The sequence below is a fragment of the Chiloscyllium plagiosum genome, unplaced genomic scaffold (assembly GCF_037043375.1).
Source record: "Chiloscyllium plagiosum isolate Xiang-an unplaced genomic scaffold, Cpla_swu_hap1 HiC_scaffold_7, whole genome shotgun sequence".
NCBI classification, from domain to species: Eukaryota; Metazoa; Chordata; class Chondrichthyes; order Orectolobiformes; family Hemiscylliidae; genus Chiloscyllium; species Chiloscyllium plagiosum.
The window spans coordinates 68,835,065-68,850,327 of record NW_028270145.1 but is presented as its reverse complement, the minus strand read 5'-3'; the positions used below and the strand labels follow the sequence as shown (position 1 = coordinate 68,850,327).

The following is a 15,263-nucleotide window of genomic DNA, read 5'->3' as shown; positions in this document are numbered from 1 at the left end:
ATGCACAAACTCCACAGACAGTCTCCCGAGGTTGGAATTGAACCCAGGTTCCTGCCGCTGAGAGGTAGCAGTGTTAACCACTGTGCCACTGTGACAGCCCACAAAATGAGGATAGGTGAAGACAGGTAGAAGGTGTAGGAGGAATGAATCTGATAGGTGGCTTCTTTCCAATGGCCACTGAAGGCTTGTACCAGGACTGTGTCTATCCTCACTCCTCTGATGGGAACTGAGCACAGTTGTTAGATTATGTAATGAACCAGACTTTATAAAAAAATCTTAAAGAAAGGGAACACTTAGGAAGCAGCGATCATAATATGTTAGAGTTCAGTCTGCAGTTTGAAAGAGAGAAGGCAAAATCGGATGTAATGGTATTACAGTTAAATAAAGGTAATTATGAGGGCATGAGAGAGGAATTGATGAAAATAGACTGGAAGCAGAGCCTAGCATGGAAGACAGTAGAGCAAAAATGGTAGGAGTTTGTGGGTAAAATTGAGGACACTGTACAGAGGTTCATCCCCAAGAAGAGAAAGATTATCCAGGGAGGGATTAGACAGCCATGGCTGACAAAGGAAGTCAGGAAATCTATCAAAGAAAAAGAGAGAGCCTATAAAGTGGCCAAGAGCACTGGGAAATCAGAAGATTGGGAAGGCTACAAAAACAAACAGAGGATAACAAAGAGAGAAATAAGGAAGAAGAGAATCAAATATGAAGGTAGGTTAGCCAGTAATATTAGAAATGATAGTAAAAGTTTCTTTCAATACATAAGAAACAAACGACAGGCAAGAGTAGACATTGGGCCACTTCAAACTGATGCTGGAAACCTAGTGATGGGAGATAAGGAAATAGCAGGAGAACTTAATAAGTATTTTGCATCAGTTTTCACAGTGGAAGACATGAGTAATATCCCAACAATTAAAGGGAGTCGGGGGCTGAGTTGAGTATGGTTGCCATTACAAAAGGGAAAGTGCTAGAAAAGCTAAAAGGTCTTAAAATTGATAAATCTCCTGGCCCTGATGGGTTACATCCTAGAGTTCTGAGGGAGGTGGCTGAGGAAATAGTGGAGGCGTTGGTTGAGATCTTTCAAAAGTCACTGAAGTCAGGGAAAGTCCCGGATAATTGGAAGATCGCTGTTGTAACCCCATTGTTCAAGAAAGGATCAAGGCAAAAGATGGAAAATTATAGGCCAATTAGCCTAACCTCGGTTGTTGGGTAAAATTCTAGAATCCATCATTAAGGATGAGGTTTCTAAATTCTTGGAAGAGCAGGGTCGGATTAGAACAAGTCAACATGGATTTAGTAAGGGGAGGTCGTGCCTGACAAACCTGTTGGAATTCTTTGAAGAGGTGACAAGTAGGTTAGACCGGGGAAACCCAGTGGATGTGGTCTACCTAGACATCCAAAAGGCCTTTGATAAGGTGCCACACGGGAGGCTGCTGAGTAAGGTGAGGGCCCATGGTGTTCGAGGTGAGCTACTGGTATGGATTGAGGATTGGCTGTCTGACAGAAGGCAGAGAGTTGGGATGAAAGGTTCTTTTTCAGAATGGCAGCTGGTGACAAGTGGGGTCCCGCCGGGTTCAGTGTTGGGGCCGCAGCTGTTCACATTATATATTAATGATCTGGATGAAGGGACTGGGAGCATTCTAGTGAAGTTTGCTGATGATACAAAGTTAGGTGGACAGGCAGGTAGTACTAAGGAAGTGGGGAGGCTGCAGAAGGATCTGGACAGTTTGGGAGAGTGGTCCAGGAAATGGCTGATGTAATTCAACGTGAGCAAATGCGAGGTCTTGCACTTTGGAAAAAAGAATAGAAGCATGGATTACTTTCTAAACGGTGAGAAAATTCATAAAGCCAAAGTACAGAGGGATCTGGGAGTGCTGGTTGAGGATTCTCTAAAGGTAAACATGCAGGTTGAGTCTGTGATTAAGAAAGCGAATGCAATGTTGTCAATTATCTCAAGAGGGTTGGAATATAAAAGCACTGTTGTGCTACTGAGACTTTATAAAGCTCTGGTTAGGCCCCATTTGGAGTACTGTGTCCAGTTTTGGTCCCCACACCTCAGGAAGGACATAGTGGCACTGGAGCGTGTCCAGCAGAGATTCACACGGATGATCCCTAGAATATGAGGAACGACTGAGGATCCTGGGATTGTATTCATTGGAGTTTAGAAGATTAAGGGGAGATCTAATAGAAACTTACAAGATAATACATGGCTTGGAGAGGGTAGACGCTAGGAAATTGTTTCCGTTAGGCGAGGAGACTAGGACCCGTGGACACAGCCTTAGAATTAGAGGGGGTAAATTCAGAACAGAAATGTGGAGACATTTCTTCAGGCAGAGAGTGGTGGGCCTGTAGAATTCATTGCCACAGAGTGCAGTGGAGGCTGGGACGCTAAATGTCTTCAAGGCAGAAATTGATAAATTCTTGATGTCACAAGGAATTAAGGGCTACGGGGAGAATGCGGGTAAGTGGAGTTGAAATGCCCATCAGCCATGATTGAATGGCGGAGTGGACTCGATGGGCCGAATGGCCTTACTTCCACTCCTATGTCTTATGGTCTTATTAGATTACCTACAGTGAGGAAACAAACCATTTGGCCCAACAAGTCCACACCTGCAAAATCTTTTGCTTTTCAGAAAATATTTATTTTTGATTACTGTAACATCAATATAATAAATATGTAGCTATGATTAATCAAATATGTGTCTATTTGATTTTCCATTTCACAGTAAAGAACTTAAAAGGTTAAAATAATTTGGAATTATTACATTTGATCTCCAACAATAATTATTTATAAGTTTAGTTTGTATATTTCAACTCATTTGGAACTTTTTTGTATTCTGATATCTTAGACTAAAGCAAGGCGAATACAATTATATTAATTAAAACGTTTCAAGCAAAGATACGGGTATTGAAGCATTGTGTGTTCCGTACCTCATGACAAAGTGAGCACTGTTCTTCATGAAATATGATAGTTCTGAGCTTTGGTTTGGCAGAGCCACTGAAATTAAAACGCATACAGGGACACAATTGGAATTAAGCCTGAATGCATTTCCTATATCATTTCTCTATAAGGGAAGTCATCTTTTGCGTAAAACAAAACCCTACAATTTTAAACTTTAATTCTGCAAAGTTGTTAGTTCCTTTCAAGAAATTGCAAACATTTCGATAAATCGCATTTACCAAGCAGCTAAGACAACAATGGTTTCAATATTGTACTTCGCCATTCTAATATGCAAGATAGAAAAGACTTCGCTACATAAGGTTTTACATGTAGTTTCCATTCTGTGATTGGAGATCCTTCAGTTTTTGTCTTCGAAACCTCCATGCTGACGGCTTTAAATAGCAGATTATGTACCTCAATTCATGCGGCGTCATAACGGAAGCCTCCTACTTGTTAGAGCCTTTGATAATGCTTAACCTAGACAAGCCGGAATGCACTGACAAGATATTTTGTGTATTGACAGGCTAACTTGTCTTGCCTTTTCTGATCTCATTTTCAAACAAAAACTGCATGAAGGCTGCTGCATCAGCAAGTCCCTGTTCAGTGCCTTTTGCCCTTCCCCCACCACCCTTCGTCGGGAGGCAGAGTTGAGTTACCTGAAGTTACAATCGAGACTTATCCCTATTTCTGCGTCATTACCTCAGAGGATAGATTATATTAGTTACTTTTCATTCAAATAGAAGTGTGAATCAGAGATTAAACAGGCACAGTTCACTCTCTTTGCTCTAAGTTTAAGTACTAAGGGAAGTTCTACCCCATGCTGATTCTTGGAAAGGTAGGCGGTGATTGGGTGAAAAATATAATGACATGCGGCTGTAGATTCAGGAAAGTGCTGGTAACAGACAGCACCGTATCATCACCTCATTTCAGACGAGGGCAAGTGTAGATAACTCCGGTTCATTTAGCGTGTCCTAATGTGCAATTCTAAATTACCTGTACAATCTTTTTTATAATGCAATGCGCCCATGCTTACATTAATTGTAGAGCTGATCAAGATATGCAAGTTCGATTGTCGTCATCTCTGCTGGTAAGTAAGGCATGCTAATATAAATAATCAAGATATAAAAATGTGAAAGTTTGGAGAAGGATTTGAAACACAGTAAACATTTATTTTCAAATCTGTATGGTATTATAGTTGGTGGCATGATTATGCAGTTTTACTTTTACACTAAAATTTGGACAGTTTTCATTTTTGTACTGGACACAAAAATTGAAGAGATTTCAAATTTCACTCACTAATAAGTAGAATGTTAAATGATTAATTCATTTCACTTGCTAACAGGGATTTAATATATGCATCTATTACATTTTATACCTTACAACTTGGTTATTATGTGCAGGTAATTAAAGTATTTAATGAAGATGGCACCAGTCAGACATTGGAGGTGCCAAGTGACATCATAGCTCGTGATATGTGTCAGTTGTTTCTCAAGAATAATCACTGTGTCAATGACAATACCTGGACACTCATTGAGTACCTTCCTCGTCTTGATATGGGTAAGTGTGAATATCATGGATATTAGTTTCTCTACATGAAGATGATTTTTTCTTTTTTGCTTAGCTTTGCTGCATAGTTTTTATTTGATGTCATGTGTTAGAAAGGAATTTTTTTTACTATGTATAAATAAGTTTGTATTTATTTTGCTCTTATGCTCTGTGCTGTAGCTCATGTTTATTGTATCATTCCTCTACCATTGAGGCAATTATTCAGTTGCACACGCACAATTTTAGTGCCTATCACTGTGCACAGAGAGGCGTACCTTTGAAACAGTGAGTGCAAAACTTTATTGCCCTGTTGTCTGTGGGTAATCAACTACAATTTTCAATGAGGTAGTCAATCAAAATATGTTTCAGGATAACCTTTCAATGGGCTTCAATTGATGATGAATTAGCTGACTGTTTGTTTCATATTTTCCAAGATTTTACTCTAATTTTCAATTAAATCTGGTGTTGTGCCAAATTGAGTAGAATCAATCCTGTCAGCTATTTGCTTGTAAGACCATGTTAAAATAACTGATTTATTTTGGCACTTTTTTTTAATACTCCAATAGCTACCTTCTTGATTTAAAAAAAAGTTTCTGATTTGTTGATTAAAGCTAACACTTTCTGTGAAAAGTATCAATTCTTTGCTGAGTAATTATGTTATGAACTGGATACACTCCACTCATGTTTGTATACTGTTGAGGAAACTCCTGGAGTCTCTATAGTGCATAATTTCGCTTTTTACTGATAAAATGTATTGATTTGTATTTTTGGCTTCGCACCTGACCTAGACTTTATTTGGAAGTCACAGTACCAGATTTTCTCTCCACTTTGTGAGGAATTTGAACTAAAAGTGAAAAGTAACTTAGCATATTGAACAGCATCTATGGAGAGGAACAGAATTAATATTTCAGATCAAAGCAAAATATTATGGAGGTTGTAAATCTGAAATAAAAACAACCTGCTGAAGAGACTGTTAGAGTATCTGTGGACAGAAAAGCAGAAGTAAATTTAGTTCTGGCAAGAGTTAAATCAGACTCAAAACATTAGCTCTGTTACTTGTTCCACAGAGTACTTCCAACATTTGCTGATTTTTATTTCAGATTTTCTGCATCTGTGATACTTTGCTTTTGTGTTACCCTTGAAATGCTTGGCTCAAACCTTAAGGCTGTAGCATTTTGTTTTGCATTGTGTGTACCTGTATGCACACATCTCTCTATCCTATTAAATCATTTACTCAACTCAGTTAGAGCAATGTTTCTTTCTCCATTCTTCAGGGAAAAAATCCTAATCTCACCAAATTGCCCTCAATTTAACCCTTTCAGTCAACTTAGTTTTTTAAACTCTGGTCAATGGCTCAGTGTTGCTGGACCAAGAAAACTAATATGCCTGCCATTTAGTTAAGCTTAACCTTGTCTTTGTTCTTTACATTATTGGAACTTCTATATCGTAAGTTACTGCTGATAATCTTGCTGCAAGGAAGACAGGGCAAATATTAACTGATCAGATTGAAGGCTTATGAAATTAATTGTACAAGGACTGACAAGAAGTAAAAGAAAAAAAGAATGAATTTGATGTAAAATCATAAATAAAAACCGAATGGAGTGAATGATTAGTTTAGGTGAATAATGTTAAAATTAGAATTAAATTGTATTCTTTTTCAAAATCAAAACCTCCAATGGCGATGAAAACCTAACAGACTGAAACACCACACTGGTATGAGTTAATTTTTAATTCTGGAGTGAATGATCAATACCATAGAAAATCTAGGTGAAAGTGAGGACTGCAGATGCTGGAGATTAGACCCGAGAGTGTGGTGCTCAAAAAGCACAGCAGGTCAGGCAGCATCTGAGGAGCAGGAAAATCGACGGTTCTGGCAAAAACACTTCACCATAGAAAACCTTTGACGTTAAGAGTATTTACTTTTTAAGTGATGAGCACTTTCTTTGCTGAGCTCTTCATGAATCATGAAAATGCAGCAACTTCTTTAAAGATGTTGCAATGGGGTGATAGGTAATGTGCTGCTGCTTATGAAATTCCAATAGCTTAACAGTGCAACCTTTGGATATTTAGCATAAACCATGTCAGAGATTTGTAAACAAAATTGGAGCCCATGCGATTAAAGGCACTGTGTGGATACAAAGTTGACAAAGACAAAGAGTACAATAGTTTTGAATGGTTTGTTTTTCAGACTGGAGAGAAGTATATTTCACCACAGGCCAGTATTAGACCCATTGCTGTATATGTTAATGAGCTGTACCTGGGTACACAACAGCAACTTGATTACTATCTTTAACATAGTAATGCATTCTCAGACACTTGACATAAGCATTATCTGGTTATCTGCATTGAGTTATATATGCAGAGCAAATTTCAAAGTTTTCTGATTAACAATCAGCCAGATATAACAGCAGCGATGTTACAACTAAACCTCTTAAGGAGATAAGCTGCTGAATGGCTGATGCATTTTTAGAAAAAGAACAGGAATAAGTCACGGAACTCTTTTGAACCTGCTTCACAATTCAATACGATCGTGAGAAAATCAGCCAAAGTCCTTCTCAATGTCTCCAAATGTTTTAATTCCCTTAGTATTGACCTCTTTTTAATAAACTCACTAACAGTGCCTTGTACTGTATAGAATTCCAAAGAGCACAACCTTTTGACTGAAGAAATTTTGCTTCTTCTCAATTCTAAATTACTGACTCCTGACACCGCCTTAGTTCTCGACCCCTCCTAGTTCTCGACCCTGCAGCCAGTGGAAAAAGCCTTGCTGCATTTACTCTATCAAGTCCCATAAGAATTTTATATGTTTCAATTAGATCGCCTGTTATTCTTTTAAATTTCAGGAAATATAGGCCCAGTTTATTTAATCTGTCCTCATAGGACAATCTCCTCATCCCTGGAATCCCAAGTAATGAATCTTTCATGCAGCCCTCTGGGTTAGTATATCCTTCCTCAAGTAATGGCACTAAAACTGCACAGTGCTTCAGGTGAAATTTAATGTAGAACAGTATGAAAGCATAGATGTTTGGAGAAAGGATATTATAAATGACATTGTATTGCAGGAACTAAGAATCAAAGTGTGCATATTGAAATCGTAAATTTTACAGTAAGTCTTTCATTCCAACTAGAAAATTGTAGCTAATCCCAGCTGCTGCACTTTAGGCAGGATATTTCAGACTTGGAGGATAGACAGGAGGCTTAGCAAAAAGTACTTTTGGATTAGAGATCTCAGTGGTGAATCTTGCAAAATTGGGATGACTCTCGTCAGGCATAATGCTTCAGGCCAGATCTGGTAGAAGGGTATAAAACTTCATGAGAGGATTTGGTAAAGTTAATTTTTGAAAAAAAAAATCAAAAATCAGGTGATAGGGATTTAGACTTCTGGGGAAAGATTTTCAGATTATAGTCAAATAGGTTTATTTGAAATCACAAGCATTGTCAAGACAAGCTCCGAAAGCTTGTGATTTCAAATAAACGTGTTGGACAATAACCTGTTGTAGTCTGACTTCCAACCTTGTCCACCTCTGTCCAACGCCAGCACCTCCAATTTAGGGAACGATTTGATAGGGTGTTGGGGATAAATAGACGAGTGAGACTAATTGTACAGCTATTTCAGCAATAGCACAGGCCCCCTGGACTAAATCATGTCCTATGCAGAATTATTATGATTTTCTATGATTTTCACAAAGCTTTGATGTAGGAACAAAAATGTTTTTGAGGTATAGTGGTCAGAATTTGGGTTGGATGGGAAATGGTTTCATTCTTGTAGAGAGAAGGTTGTTGTTCACAACTGGTTAAATGTGAGGGCCAGTTATTAATGTGACCTCCAGAGAGTGGTTTTGGAGACATTATTAATCTGGTTAAAGACATTGGGTAGGGGGTTGGAAGATATAGATAAAATAGGCCTCTGATATGTTGCATGGAAAAATTGAGTTAAAGTTTAAGCATGTGTTCAGAGGCTTAAACTTAGGGCTGTTGAGCGGAAGGAACATTTTGATATTATGGTATGTGATTGTCTGAGGGTTCACAACCAGAAAACTATTGAAAAAGCTTTGGATGTATTACTCAAATGATCAAATAAAGCTCAACATTTTATTATTCTTGGTTTGACCTCGTTAGGAATACTGAATGCATTTTACTTACTTCACATTTCTAGTGATATGGAAAGGCTTACAAATTGTCTGAAAGGATGGCTTGTAGGTTGATGCCTAACTTGAAGAGCCAATTATTATCATTAAGCTTAAAGCAAAAGCCTTTTATTCTAGAATGGCAAAGACTTTGAAGACATTTATAAAATGATGAAAGTGTTAGACTTTTCTTGTAGGATATTTCAGTTAGATAGGTTGGCAAGGATTGGAGCAAGAGTATAAATTTATATTTGTACAAAACTAAATTTTATGGCATACAATTAAGGAAGTTTGCAAAATTTCAAAATGGAACTGCATGATATCCAAATGCTGTAAATCCTCAATGTAATAAAGGGATGTACTATTAGGTCATGCATCTTTCAGTCATTCTGCTTTCTGGGAACCTGTTTGTTAATTATTAATTTTGCTACTGCTGTCATACCTGTTATGAGGGGCTACTCCCAAGCACCATATCTCAATTACAGTTGCACATGAACAGTGATATAAGGATAATGTGGTATGAACCAAAATGTTCAAGCATATCTCTCTAACGAATTGAGTTAAATCCCTGTTTTATCATTATGGAGCATTAAAGGAATGTATTGATTACATGAATCATAGATGATGGATTCTTCTGCTGTGATCCTTTCTATTTCTGCATCTAAGTTATGGTAATGTTTTACCAACTGTTAAAATAAGTTAACTTATTAATCTTGCCATGTGAGACATGAGTGAAGTCCAACTTCTACTATGTTACCTGCGCATTCTGTTTTGCTAAACTGATTGGTGAAAAAAACAGAAGATTAATACTTCTGGAATTTTGTTGGTCATTTATCCTTCTTTGATTTCTCTAATAGAAAGAGTTGTAGAAGATCATGAATCGGTGATTCAGTTCCAATCAACGTGGGGGATGGACACTGACAGCAGACTATATTTCAGAAAAAATTCTGCAAAATATGAATTCTTTAAAAGCCCTTCAGTAAGTGAAATTGAAAGAAAATTTAATCAATGTCAAGGACATGTTTTTCAGATTTTTATCAATGCTGCTTTGACTTGTTTGTTCTGAATAGTATTTAAAAGGAAAGCAGGAATTTCCATTCTTGGTTGGAAGGAGATGATTGTATATGTCATCATGTAATATTGTGCAAGCTAAAAAATTGTCTTTTCTTAAACCTTCTTTACCTGTGGCAAAAAAAGGTCATATTTATGGCCATATTAAGTGGAATGTCAAAAACATGGTGGCCAGCATTGACAATTGTAGCACTTGGGAGTGAGGATTTACTTCGGTGGTGAATGTGGAGCAAAAATGGTAAGGAAGGATCATGGTGTTACTAAGCTAAAGTTACCTTCATCTAAAATGGTGGCTGAGTATTGTAACAAGCATAGATCCTGTCTGCGACTCAGATTTCCTCTAAGTTCTGCCTGCTGACCCATCAAACCCAAGTGACTGAAAGGAAAAGCTGCCTTAATGTCACTTAATAAGTTTAAACATAAAGTCACTCTTGTTTGTCACAATTAGTTAAACACAGCTGTCATATTTAATGATTTTTAAAAAAGTAATCACTTATTTTTTTTAATTCGCAAGTTTCATCCTTTTTTTATATAAGGTCTTTTAACTTGATGAGTTTTTTGAGGAAGTAACAAAGAGGATTGATGAGGGCAGAGTGGTAGATGTGATCTATATGGACTTCAGTAAGGTGATCGACAAGGTTCTCCATGGGAGACTGATTAGCAAGGTTAGATCTCACGGAATACAGGGAGAACTAGCCATTTGGATACTGAACTGGCTCAAAGGTAGTGGTGGAGGGTTGTTTTCCAGACTGGAGGCCTGTGACCAATGGAGTCACACAAGGATTAGTGCTGGGTCCACTACTTTTTGTCATTTACATAAATGATTTGGATGCGAGCATAAGAGATACAGTTAGTAAGTTTGCAGATGACACCAGAATTGGAGGTGTAGTGGACAGCGAAGAGGGATACCTCTGATTACAACAAGATCTGGACCAGATGGGCCAATGGGCTGAGAAGTGGCAGATGGAGTTTAATTCAGATAAATGCGAGGTGCTGCATTTTGGGAAAGCAAATCTTAGCAGGACTTATACACTTAATGGTAAGGTCCTAGGGAGTGTTGCTGAACAAAGAGACCTTGGAGTGCAGGTTCATAGCTCCTTGAAAGTGGAGTTTCAGGTCGATAGGATAGTGAAGAAGGCGTTTGGTATGTTTTCCTTTATTAGTCAGCAGAGTATTGAGTACAGGAGTTGGGAGGCCATGTTGTGGCTTTACAGGACATTGGTTAGGCCACTATTGGAATATTGCATGCAATTCTAGTCTCCTTCCTATCGGAAAGATGTTGTGAAAGTTGAAAGGGTTCAGAAAAGATCTACAAGGATGTTGCCAGGGTTGGAGGATTTGAGCTATAGGGCGTGGCTGAACTGGCTGGAACTGTTTTCCCTGGACCGTCGGAGGCTGAGGGGTGGTCTTATAGAGGTTTACAAAATTATGAGGGGCATGGATAGGGTAAATAGGCAAAATCTTTTCCCTGGGGTGGGGGAGTCCAGAACTAGAGGGCATTGGTTTAGGGTGAGAGGGGAAAGATACAAAAGAGACCTACGGGGCAATGTTTTCACACAGAGGGTGGTACGTGTATGGAATGAGCTGCCAGAGGAAGTGGTGGAGGCTGGTACAATTGCAACACTTAATAGGCATTTGGATGGGTATATGAATAGGAATGGTTTGGAGGGATATGGGCCAGGTGCTGGCAGGTGGGACTAGATTGGGTTGTGATAGCTGGTTGGCATAGACAGGTTGGACCGAAGGGTCTGTTTCCATGCTGTACATCTCTATGACTCTATAAATGAGCCTAGATTTCACAGTTTTTCAACCCACCAAAACCCAACATTTTAGTTTGTCTTCCATGACAGAACTGCCAAAAGAGGTTATGTCACTTGAAGGCAAGAAGGAAACACCTGTAGCATAGATTTTCCTTTTCCAGTGGGCCCTAAGGAATGCCCAAAATGGACTACAAATTACAGTGCAATTGGGTAGAGAGGTCTATAATACTATGCTCCAAACTCAACCTTATTTTTCTTTCCCTCCTTCAGAACTTGCCACAGATAACCATCACATTTGCCTGAATTTTTACTTACCATTGTTGCCATCAGGAAATCTCACCATGGTCATAGTATAGGAAGTGATAATGAAAGTCTTGCTGATGCACCACTTTTAAAACTTCTTTGTATCATCAGTGAAAATTTCTTATAGCATCAGACTTTGGGGAAAAAGAGTTTTGAAGTTAAAGGTACTGAACTTTGTAAAAAAGTACAGTTCAGTGTTTTCTTTTACTGCAGGTGTTGTAATGTTTAACAGAATTTAACAATAATATATAATACTTGTATTGTATTCTGTCTTCACCCTGCTAAATATGCTATGACGTTTTAATTTCTTTTTTGAGCAGTATTTTCCAGAGCACATGGTGACCAGCTGCAGTGAGTCAAATGGAAGCTTAAGTCATTCTCAGTTAATACAGGTGCGAAAATTTATCTAAAGTTAGGGGATTGAAACTATATATGTTTATATTTTTAAAATATATGTTCATGTTCTCCATAGCTTGATAGTGCCAATTACTGGACACCAGGAAGTCAGAACAAAAGTAAATTCTGTCTGAATGAATGTGAACCTGCTTATACTTGCAGATTCAGGTCATTAGCCTTTATCAAATAATGTAACTGTAAGCCAACCTTATGTCTGAAATATTATTTTTGATTAAAAGGGCAGTCAGTTGCTTGGAAATTGCAACTATTGCACTCCCAACTTCATACAACAATCACAATGGCCATTTTATGGTACTGTGGTGTTCAAAGTGTCAGCGTTTCAGTGATGATCACTATTCTAACAAAGTAAAAATGTTTATCTTGTGGATTTTGCTGTCTAATCTTTAATCCTTGGAGAGGAGTTGCATTTCTGTATGTCTCTTAAAATAGCCAATAGCATTGGAAAAAAGGCTGACAGGCTGGTTACATCTTATCTCTGTGGTGTGCCAACCTGTACTGTTCCTGATTTAATCTTGATAACAATGGAATTTGATCCCCTAACACTTACTGATGAAGCTTTAAGGAAATACTTGGGGAGAGGAAAAAAAAGCACAAAAGTTATTTTTGCTGTCCAGGATGACCACAGAGTAATAGGCTGTATTGTGAAGCAAAATGAAACCAGTGACTTGTGGTCCAGTAGGTATGGTGATGAATGGCTAAAATGAGCTATGCATCAGGTTCACAAATTTGTGATCTTTGAATTGAGGGAGTGAAGGTGGAACCCATATTAGAGGGATAGGAGATACTGCAAAAAATTGAGGGAGTGCCAAAAAATGATTGGCACCTTGGTGGTTGAAATTGGCATGAAAGCATAGAAAAGTGAGTTTGTAAGATGGTAGAGGCCTGTGATTAGATGGATATACAGGAAAATAGTTGGAGATGACTTCACGTGAATAAGGTCATATGAGTAAAAGACGAAGTTGAGAATATGGCTGGTATGGCTGAGAACATGGTAGTGAGCTTGTATAAAGGAGAGAAATAACCGGCGGGGGAAAAATGAGATTCAAGTGGGGGAGGGAGGGGGGGGGGAGGGTGGGGGGCAGAGATATTGAAAGGAGTTATGTGGATATAACAGGCTTGGGATTGATATGGAAGTCAAAACCTTGATGCAAATGAGCAGAAAGATTTCTAGTGGCAAAGTCATGACAAAGAATTAGGGATGTCTTGATTGTAAACAGAGAACAGAGTTGGACAAATATGAAAGTGAAAGTAAATTTTGAGGGCCAGTGAATTGTTTTGGAGCATCCATAAACCAATGCCCAGGTGAAGCCATATAAAAGTGTTTTAGAGGCTATGATTTGGTAACTCCAAGCAACGTTCTGTCCAGGCCCTAACATCATCATCATCATCCTCATCATTATTGGTGGTCCCTTGCAGACCAGGATGACTCTCTTCCATTCTCCGGGTGAGTCCATAGATGGCTGTACAGACCCATGCAGCTTGCTTAGGCTGTGTTACACTTGGGGCAGAAGGTGATCATGGGAAAGGGTGAGTGGAGCGTTGGTGTGGCAGCATGCTCCTTTCACTGTTTTCACCTGGCTTCTGCTTTTTCCCAATGACAACTCTTGAGGTGCTCCATGCCTTCCCGGAAGCTGCTCCTCCACTTTGGACAGTCTTGGGCCAGTGATTTCCTGGTGTCGTCAGTGAGGCCTTGAGGGTATCATTGAAGCGTTTCCTCCGTCTTCCTGGGGCTCACCTGCTTTTTCAGAACTGGAAGTAGACCAAACACAGATTAGTCAATTTCACGACGTCTACATTAATGTTGCTTTACTTATTTCCTTGTCATAATTTTTCTTTTTCTCAACCTTCAATGCCAAGTTTGAAATTTTGTTTTTAGAATTTCTTGAATTCAAGCACGTACCCTGAGGTTCATGGTTACCTTCATGCCAGAGAACAAGGAAAAAAGACATGGAAGAAATGTTACTTTGTTTTGAGAAGATCTGGGTTATACTTTTCTACAAAAGGAACTTCTAAGGTAAAATGGCATTGTTGAACGAATGGGAGCTTAAAAAGAAAACAATCCATGATTTTTTATTAGTCACATCTTAGGAATATTGTGCCAGTAGCTACAAGAAAATTCAGAGTGTATTAGATTACCCTTATGTTGAACTTAAGTTCATGCACATTTCGACTGAAATAAATGTTACAGTAAAAGCAAATTTAGGTGTGTTAACAGTAATTTTGCTTTAATAATAATAAGCATACCCAACTTTTGTTTTTGTTCATCCTTTTTTATCCATTTATCTCCAACTTTAAATACATTTTATTTCTAATTGTCTATTTGCATTTTTAAGCAACTCTGCTTTTCCTGTATATCTGATGTTTGTGTAAACATTTTTAACGTTTGACTTGCACAGTTTTGATTTCTGGGTGGCTTGTTTCCAAGTTTTAAAACTGTTGGCTCCTAGACCACCTATGTTGACTTTCCACTGCTCTGGAATTTAAATAATTAACATTTTCATCGTGGGAAAGAAATGAGGTTAAATTTTTAAATGTAACTTTCAAGCATTAGGGAATGGAGAGAGTTAATAGAGCTGTACAAATTATGACTGGTTTAGATAATGTAGACAAAAAAAACCCTTCCCATTGGCAGATAGATAGTTCTAAGATAAACAGAAACACGTCATTAGGTAAGATGTGAGATGTGAGGAAGAATGTGGTAATCACTTGGAACTCATTGTCCACAGTTGGAAACTGAAATGGTGACTGATTTATGGGCACTTGCTCAAGTTTCAGGGCTTCAAAAATAGAGTGGGCTGTTGGGACTGACTGACTGCTGTACAGAGAGCTGACATGGACTTAATGGGCCAGATAGTGGCCTACTGGGCTAGAGTGGTGCTGTGGCTGAATTTTTCTGGGTCGGCCTGATGTCCCACAGCTGGAACAGGAAAAAGGCCACTGTTGGTAGTTGCAACTCAATTTTCCCCCTACAGCCTCATGAAGGTGGGGATAGTGGCTGTGGTGTTGGTTAAGGCCAATGGAGATGACTGGTGCCATGTCATAAAGAGTTGAATCAAGTTGCTGCCTGAATCTTACAGTGGAGCTGCATTCAGCTCTCTC

At 38.5% G+C, this 15,263-nt stretch overlaps 1 protein-coding gene across 3 annotated transcripts in view; it reads left to right on the top strand.

The window, feature by feature from the left end:
* Positions 1 to 15,263, top strand: part of grb14 (growth factor receptor-bound protein 14) — a 151,001-nt gene that overhangs the window by 42,402 nt on the left and 93,336 nt on the right. The window contains exons 1-5 of one of the 3 annotated variants that reach the window (XM_043693892.2): positions 3,361 to 4,028; positions 4,342 to 4,498; positions 9,471 to 9,592; positions 12,068 to 12,139; positions 14,041 to 14,178. In XM_043693892.2, coding sequence (XP_043549827.1) covers positions 3,954 to 4,028; positions 4,342 to 4,498; positions 9,471 to 9,592; positions 12,068 to 12,139; positions 14,041 to 14,178 — 564 coding nt within the window. In that variant the 5' untranslated portion in view covers positions 3,361 to 3,953. Of the gene's footprint in view, positions 1 to 3,360; positions 4,029 to 4,341; positions 4,499 to 9,470; positions 9,593 to 12,067; positions 12,140 to 14,040; positions 14,179 to 15,263 lie in introns of those variants that run through there. The other 2 variants (XM_087989100.1, XM_043693894.2) reach the window with 2 other exon arrangements.